General features: G+C 41.8%; 1 protein-coding gene across 1 annotated transcript in view; it reads left to right on the forward strand.

Moving 5' to 3' along the window:
- The window catches only part of FAM118A (family with sequence similarity 118 member A), a 20951-nt gene extending 13672 nt beyond the window's left edge, over positions 1-7279 (forward strand). Inside the window, 2 exon segments of the mRNA XM_019515846.1 lie at positions 3659-3726; positions 7181-7279. Of these exon segments, the coding sequence (XP_019371391.1) occupies positions 3659-3726; positions 7181-7279 (167 nt within the window).
- The last annotated feature ends 1053 nt before the right edge of the window (positions 7280-8332 follow it).

Consider the following 8332-nt stretch of genomic DNA (forward strand, 5'->3'; position numbering starts at 1 on the left):
CTGCTTGTGAGTAACAGGGTTGAAGCATATACTACCAAAATATAACAGAATGTTTTTTACTTTCATAAATTTGATTTCTTGTAAACTGAAACGTAGTTCTCAATTTCATGCCTTTTTTGCTATAAAGTTCTTGTTAGGATGTTTAAATTTTAAATGTACAGTAAAATCCCTATTATCTGGCATAAGTGGGAATGCCGAGTGCTGGTTATGTAAAAATTCTGGTTATCTGAAGCAGATAACGCAGAGCAGGGGATGCGGCCGAGGGGAATACATGTTGGTGGCTGCACATAGAGCAGGGGGGTGGGGGGAGCGGGGAGGGAGGTGGCAGTGGCTGCATGCAGAGTGGCAGCACTGGCAGCATGCAAGCTTTCTCCGCCCTCCCTAGCATCCGGCCGGCCAAATTCCAGTTAATAGTGTTGTAGAATGCTGGATAACAGGTGTTAGAGTGACAGTATTTGGATCTTGGGGGGCATTGGATCTGCAGCTGAATAAAAGGCTATAACCTGTGGCCTAGAAGAGCTGCTAACCACAAGGCAGAATGGTATGTTAAAAGTAACATTGCAGATACTTAGGCAAGCATTTTCTTAACACTATAGTAGTGTTGCAAGATATATAGCTCATTGTATAAAAGAAACAGGATGCAAACTACCGGTTAATGTTAGAAGGTAAAGCAGATTTTGCTTATGAATGTGTATGCTAAGTAGCCATTGCAGCTGTGTCAACCATTTTCAAGTGAGTCTGTGTAAGTCTGTGTGCTGTGAATGAGGTGAAGTCTTAGGAATATGGAGATGATACAACATGGGACTGAAAAACAAACTGGAATGTGAAAGACAACACGTAACTGGTAAAAGAATCTGAGATAAACATATGTGAAAAGGTGAATGGTGATTGGTAAAGAAGCCTCCAGAAGCTTCCATGCTTTAGTTGAAGTCTGCCCAAGTGACTGAAGAAGTGGGGTCAGGGTCTTAGGCATACAAAAAGATGAATAAGTAAAATACATAAGCAATTCCATGTTAATGAAACAAACAGTAAAACAGAGGCGGAGTTTAAAATGGGAAGGACTAAGGGTGGAACAAAGGAGGGACAAAGGTGGGGTAAATGTTAATTAAAGGTGTATAAATATGGAAAAAAATAATAACGTTCACTGCGGCTCCCTGGTTTGTTGGAGCTAGCCTGAAGCTGTCTCCATTTTGAATAAAGCTGTTGACAAGCAGTGTGTGCAGATGATGTCTGATGGCATCGATTCGTTGTCTCCCTAGTCATCGGGCGTCGTGGCATGAAGTCGGGGTCTAACAACAGGGATTTTACTCTATTTGCAAACCTCATTCTTTGGGCTTCATATTACAAGAGCCTGGAGTTCGGAGATGACAAGAATGATTTGCAGACTGTGGGAACTGGATTATGAGGGAAGCTGACAGTCATCCATAAAACATGAAGTGGGTATATAAAATTTACAAGAGTTTGAAAGATATAAATACAAAAGATGTACAGAAGTTAAAGTTTCATAGGAGAATTGAAGGGAAACTGATCATAAATGCTTACATTATGCATAAGAAAAAACATTTTTATAGTAAGGCTGAGTAAGCTGTGTAGCAATTTTCTATGGGCAATGGTTAGTTTGCTACTGTGTGCAGCATTTTAAAACTAAATTTTGGAAAACCTGAAAAATTCCTGCAGTCAGCAATCTTGCATTGTCAAGGCAATAACTTATATTTAATTACTAAATATCTTCATCTCCAGTCCTTGAAGTCTATTAACTCATTAAGAAATTATAGAAATATTCAAAATATTAACATACAAGAACAAAAGAGACATTTATTAAAGACAAAAAGAAAAAGGTGGTGATGAAAAACATGTTAGAAGAGATTCTCTAGCACTTATTTCAAAAACAAGATCCCTTTTGCAGTGACCTCTCTCAGAATGCAGGGGAGACATCAAAAAGAGAAACTAACCTTGAGTATAAATTTGCTTCACAGCATTTTTTTAAAAATGTATACTGCCACTTAAACTGTCCTGTCTTGAGGAGCTACTTGCATTAGAGATGACTTTGAGGTCCCTTCTAGCCCTACGCTCATATGATTCCTATGACTACAACTTTGTCAGCTCAGTTCAGTATAGCCCAATGATTTCTGGAACCTAGTTAAGGTTATGGTTAGAAGCAGGATAGGTGTGGATTTCTTTTCCTGAAAGATGAGGGAAATATCAAATACCCCATTTAGGTTTCAGGGAGGCCAGTCTGTCTATTGCAGGCATATAATAGAAGGATATCTGATCATATTTCTGGGGAATAGGTTAAAAGTGTTTACAGAAAATAGATAGGGACTTTAGTGGACTAAAGTCCATCCTTTCAGGTACTTCTGTTACTTAATGTTTACTTCATCAGTGTAGGTGACTGCTTGATTAAATGGTAAATCTGAAATACGTGTGAAATTAAATACCAGAAATTACTGCAAATTTAGACCATAATCTTGTAATTCCACTCAATTCAATGGGGCTGATGTCTTTGTGTTTGCAGGACTGTAATAGGGTGGCCTTCTCATCAGGTCTTCACTGGCTGCCATGCTCCTGGAGTAACCCTGGGGTAACTGCCTGCTTTGCTCACCTCCCACATCTTGATGGAAAAATATGAGAGTTGTTAGTAAGGCGGGAGGCTACCCATTACTCGCCCTGCTGACAAGGGCCTAATACCCGCTCTGACCTTCCCTCCACGGGTCCCATGCCTCACAGATGTTACTTTGGTGTTACTTCTCCAGCCTACAGCTGAAGCAAACTGGACGCACAGTTGTAGTTCTTTTCTACAGCCCCAAAGGGCCACTCACATACCACCCCTCTCTCACTGGGGTCCCACTCACTCTGCTGGCTTTCAGCCTCTTTCATGCTGCCCTCTCAGGGGCCACACTCATGCCACATGGCCATGGGCTTAGCTCGCCTTGGTTAGGCCTGGCACAGTCTTTTGGGTATCTCCCACTACCCTTGCCTGAACATTGACTGAGAAATTGTACAACTGTAGGCCTATTTCACTCCTAGCCCCTTACCAGGCCACTATGCTCCCACTGGGCCTCCTCACTCACCCACACTCATAGGGCTGCTCTGTTTGTCGCCCCTCTCACACGGGGTCTCACTAATCATTGCTCCTCTCACATAGGGTCACTATGCTCACCGCCCCTCTCACACAGGGTCTGACTCGCACCCCCAGGCTTTCCTCTGCCACCTGGGTTCAGCCCCAGGTCCCTTCTCCAGCCTGAGTTCTGCCTCAGAGCTCCTTAACTGAGCCCTGGGCTCCCCCTGCTCACTAGAACACCACCAGAATTGCAGGCCTAGGGTTATAAAGTGCCCCAACCCACCTTTCACCAGGGCAGTAACTGGCCTGCCATTTCCTAGGGGCAGTGAGAAAATGTGATTTCACTTTTTTCTTGTTTTGATACCAGGATTTTTGTTACCTCATTTTTGCTTTTCTTACAAAGTCTGTCTATCTGTCTGTCTAATCATTTTTTATTTATTTTATTTGACATTTTTCTCAAACAGCTGTGTCTTCTGGAGGGTCAGAACTTTATTCAAAAGGAAGTCCATCGTTGTTTTAATTTTTTGGTTAATTGGACATAGCCAAAAACACCAAGTCTAATATTTTTTACTGTTGAATTGTACTCTGTCTCTTTAGATGCTGATTGAGTGGACAACCCAATACTATTGGGTAAAACAAATTTTTGTTTTTGTATAAAAACCTTTGTAAGTGGTAACAGAGATCAGGTTTTTTATATTGACAGTTAATAAAATAACAGGAAGGATGTCATGATTTATTAGACTGGCCATGCAAATCTGCTTGATTTATTAAATTGTTGTTTTCCCCAACTATTTGCTTCCTCCATGCTACAGAAGAAAGAAGTGGTAGGGGTAGCTGGATCCTACCACTGGCTTTGAACCAAGCTGGGTAATTCTAGCCTGTGACCAGAAAAATGTTGCTGACTGCTGAATAATTTACAAATTAAGATAGTGAAAAGGTAAATGTTGACACTAACTTGTCCACTATGTACACTCAGCCATTTTGAATGCTTTTCAGTAAGTAGCTATACCTGATTTGAATTTTGGATGTAGGTTTTGAGAAGTAAAAGAGCAGTAAAACACTGTTCAGAGTTCATACATTCATAGTGTACCCCTTTTTACTAAAGACAGATACACTAATAATGTGTTTAGATCTATGGCAAAAATAAATTTATTTTAATTTTAAATTGCCTTTTCCTTAAGAGCTCTTTCTACTGTTTTTGCAAACTGAAAGCGATCCGATTCTTTTAAACATCCTCCTGCTGGTTTTCTTTCACTGTAATATATTTGATCTAATTACCTGTTTTCCCATTTTTTCTGTGGGACTTGTTAAAAAAAATACAAAATTGGCAGACAAACTGAAGGACAGGCGTAAAATTTGAGATGTGTTCCTAATGAAGAAAATTAATATTTATCTGCTCCTGGTTGCCTGTAAAAGATGACAGGAGCCAGGGGGTGGTAAGACCCAGGGGCAGCCGGGAACAGGACTAAGGAGCTCAGCAGCAAGGCCCGCCTGGACCTGCCCTCCCCCCACCCTTCCCCACTGGGAGCCTCTGCCTAGCAGAATTTTAGATGCCCCAACTTGGGGCATCTGAACTGACCTTTGGGCTTGAGGCCTGCATGTAGGATGCCTGCCATGGATTTGGGAGTATCTGAAGCCCAGGCTGAAGAGCCTGGAAAGGAGGATATTTGCCAATGATAGCGCCACACAGAGTTGAACGTTCAATTGCTAATTGGATTCAGAACTGATCTGGCTGATTTGGCCTGAAATGTGAAATTAAAAAGAAAAAGAAAAGTACTTCTTGGACTAAGCTCAAGTGTATGGTGAGGTTTGCCCTCAGGGGGCACCTGAACCCCTAAAGTATTAGAGTATTGCATCTAGTTCTGGGCACCACACTTCACGAAGGATGTGGAGAAGCTCGAGAGAGTTCAAAGGAGGGCCACGCACATGAATAGAGGCCTAGAGACCATGTCATCTGAGGAGAGACTTAAAGACTTGGGGCTGTTCAGCCTGGAGAAGGGAAAACTCAGAGGGTACTTGGTGGCAGCCTACAAGTACATCAGGGGCGTACATCAGGGTTTAGGGGAGCATCTATTCACCAAGACCCTTCAGGGGAGGACAAGAAATAATGGTTATAGACTGATTGAAGACCACTTGAGGCTCAACATGTTCCAAACCCTCAGCACTCAACTTCTTTACGAGTTGAGTGCTGAGGGTTTGGAACAGGCTCCCCACCCCCAGAGGTGGTAGAGTCATTCATCCCGGTGATTTTCAAGAGGCATCTTGTTGCCCATCTTGCTGGGGTCATCTGATCCCAGCAGTCTTTCCTGCCCTAGTGCAGGGGGGCTGGACCTGATGATGTGTAAGGTCCCTTCCAGCCTCTAACAGCTATGAAACTATGAAGAAATGACCGCAGAGCCATAAGTAAGGAAGAAACAGCATGTCAGGTTTATTCTGTTCTGGGGTGAAACTCAAGAAGACAGGTCTTTATTTATATATCTATTTATTACATCTATACATGCATTTATTAGATATATAATCTTTATTTTCAAAAACTCTAGAAAAGGGTAAGCTAGGAGAGTCTTCCCAGAAGGTCGTTGAAAATAAAGGCTGGCAATTGGGCAGCTTAACACCATAGTCTAGGAGTAAATTGTTTTTGTAAAAATACACACAACTCCCGTAATATCTAAAATTCTGTTTGTTGAATTTTAGCTCCCAAGCAGATAAAATACAGTCTGCCATGTTGCTACTCTTGGGCTAGAAATAGACATTGCACTTGTTCCTGGACAAGATGTGCCTGTGTTTGTTCCAGAACAGAAATATTCCCGGATCGGCATGTATACGTATCACCCTTCTAAACAGGGTTTAGCGAGTGCCTGAATGCACTGCCACTTTTCTGCCATTGACTCAATAATGCAATCCCAGGATAACCATTCAGATGTGCTTTGAGGTGTCCTGAGATAAACTTAGTACTTCTTATCTTGTGTACCTCCGTAGGATTTATCTCAGGATAACAAACATGAATGTCTGCACACTTGCACTTTTTGTCCTGGGATAAAATGGTTTGTCCCAGGACAAATGTGACATCTGTTTGTTAGTCTTGGAGATTCAGGCCTTGCTGCTACTTTTCAGTTCAGCCTGGAGCTCTGAGAAGAAACTACGGCTGAGTCAAAAACAATTGTCTTGGAGACTTTTGCTGCACCATCTTCTGCCATTGCATTTCTGTTCCAAACAGTTTCAAGCCTGTCACGTTACTGTTCAATTACAAAGGTGACAGACCTTTTTCCATGGTTGGCCTGGAGCAGGACCCTCTTTAATTGGAGCTGTTTCTGCTAGTGTCATGTTTTTTCATCATGCACCAGTTTGCCATAGACTCCTGTTCTCAAAAATCCTTTCTATCAGGAGGGCATTGAGGAGAAGGAAAATTATACTAATAGGAATGACCTTGTTTGGTGAGAGGGAGAGGACAGTTGTCAAGGAACTATCTCCTTCTGTTTAGAATGAAGGTAAGGCAAAGGGAGGCAGGCAGTTCTTTGAGCAGCTCTTCCACCTGCTGGCTGTACAGAGAGGTTAAAAATACCTTAGAGTGCCTGTAGACATGCGGGGATGCTGCTCTGATATGCTGTAATTATAGCACATTGGAGTGTGCTAATTAGCGTGCTCCAGCAGCTTCTGCATCTTATGCATTTAACACCCACGTGCTTCCGAATAGCTGCAGGTACACTTTAACTAAAGCTTGTTGAATGAGCTTTAAAGTGCCCCCACTGCCACTTTGAAATGCTGGATACTGAATACAGGAGATAGTGTGGGGACTTTAATTAGAGTGGTTCTTGGAGCCATTTTACTTAAAGTGCCCTCCCCACCTCTGGTTCATGTATAAAGAACCCCATTGTGCTTAGAAGATGAGGAATAACCCATTTGTAACAGATATAGGAGCATCAGATATCTGTAAGCATTGCTTCCTTTATGGCACAAATTGAGATCATTGGATAAAATCCCCAAATATAAGAGTTCCAACTGGATAAGTATTATTTGCACAGAATTGAAGTAATCTTGTGTATAAAAAAATAGAAAAGACATTGAACAGCTGCCTACAATTTCTCCGATTAAAGTCTTTTTTTCCTTTTTTTTTCCTTCCAGGGACTTTATGTAAGGACTATGCAGAGAAAATTAGGAGAAAATAGCACAAATCCTTCTAAGAGAATCAAACAATCAGATAATGGTATTCTCACCACCTAATGAGCAAAGTGCTATGCCCAGATGCTTAAGTAGGAAATAGAGAAAAGATGTAGAGCTAATTACTTACGTCTGTTTCTGAAGTGGAGTTAAAACATTCAGCAGCTCTCAATAATTTTGTCTAGCGGTGTAAGTAGTGCTTTGCATAGAAGTGTAAATGGAGAAACTTACCTGTCACAGTTCAAACTATTAGTAATGTGGCTATCAGTGACCCACTTAAAATTAATATTTTTTTCTTTGTCTCATCTGATACTCCCAACTGACAACCTGCATTAAGCCTATTGGAGTCTAATGTCCTCAGTTCTGTCAGCAGAAAGCTGCTTACCAGATCTGGGCCTTTAACTATAAGCTGCTTTGGAACAGGAACTGCCTTGGTATGTTTGCATAGCAGGTAGCACCGTAGTGGACCGACCAATATCACACCTGGAGTTTGAGTGTATCAGTTTTCACTTATGTCGGCCTGGCACCTTTACTGAGCATCAGGTCATGAGGGAGGGACAGGGGTCAATTGAAAGGTGTTAACAAATCCTGTGCAATGGGACTCATTGAACTACTAGCTATGCTCTGGACACTAAAGACACTACATCACCATAGCAATGAGCTACTATGATGTAGTGTTGCCAGGCATGAACCGTGATGCCGACACTATTGCACAGTAGCAGCTACAAATAACTGTGCTTAAGTAGTCTGAAGTAGTCTACCACATGTGTAGACGCATCCACTGTGTATGATGACGGGCAGGATACACTGTCATTACCTTATTAGAGAAATTTTCATTGCTATGCAATTAAAGCAGGCCACTGTTACCTCCTGTAGTAGAAGACAGTGGAACCACTTCAGTTATTTAAAAATAAGTATGTGCTTAAATGCACTACTTAATTGTGACCTTAGGCAACCAGATTTAAAATCTGTTCGCACAATTCAGATCTGTCTTAGAGCTGGGGCTAAGGTGGTTCTTTAAACCTTGCTCCCTTTCTTCATGTTTTGTTCTGTGGAGCAAAAGACCAAAGGTGTATTGGGTTTGGTTAAGCATTGAAAAGCTAGATCCACAGGGGG

This window comes from Gavialis gangeticus, unplaced genomic scaffold (genome assembly GCF_001723915.1).
Source record: "Gavialis gangeticus isolate Ggan-Ray unplaced genomic scaffold, GavGan_comp1, whole genome shotgun sequence".
NCBI lineage: Eukaryota > Metazoa > Chordata > Crocodylia > Gavialidae > Gavialis > Gavialis gangeticus.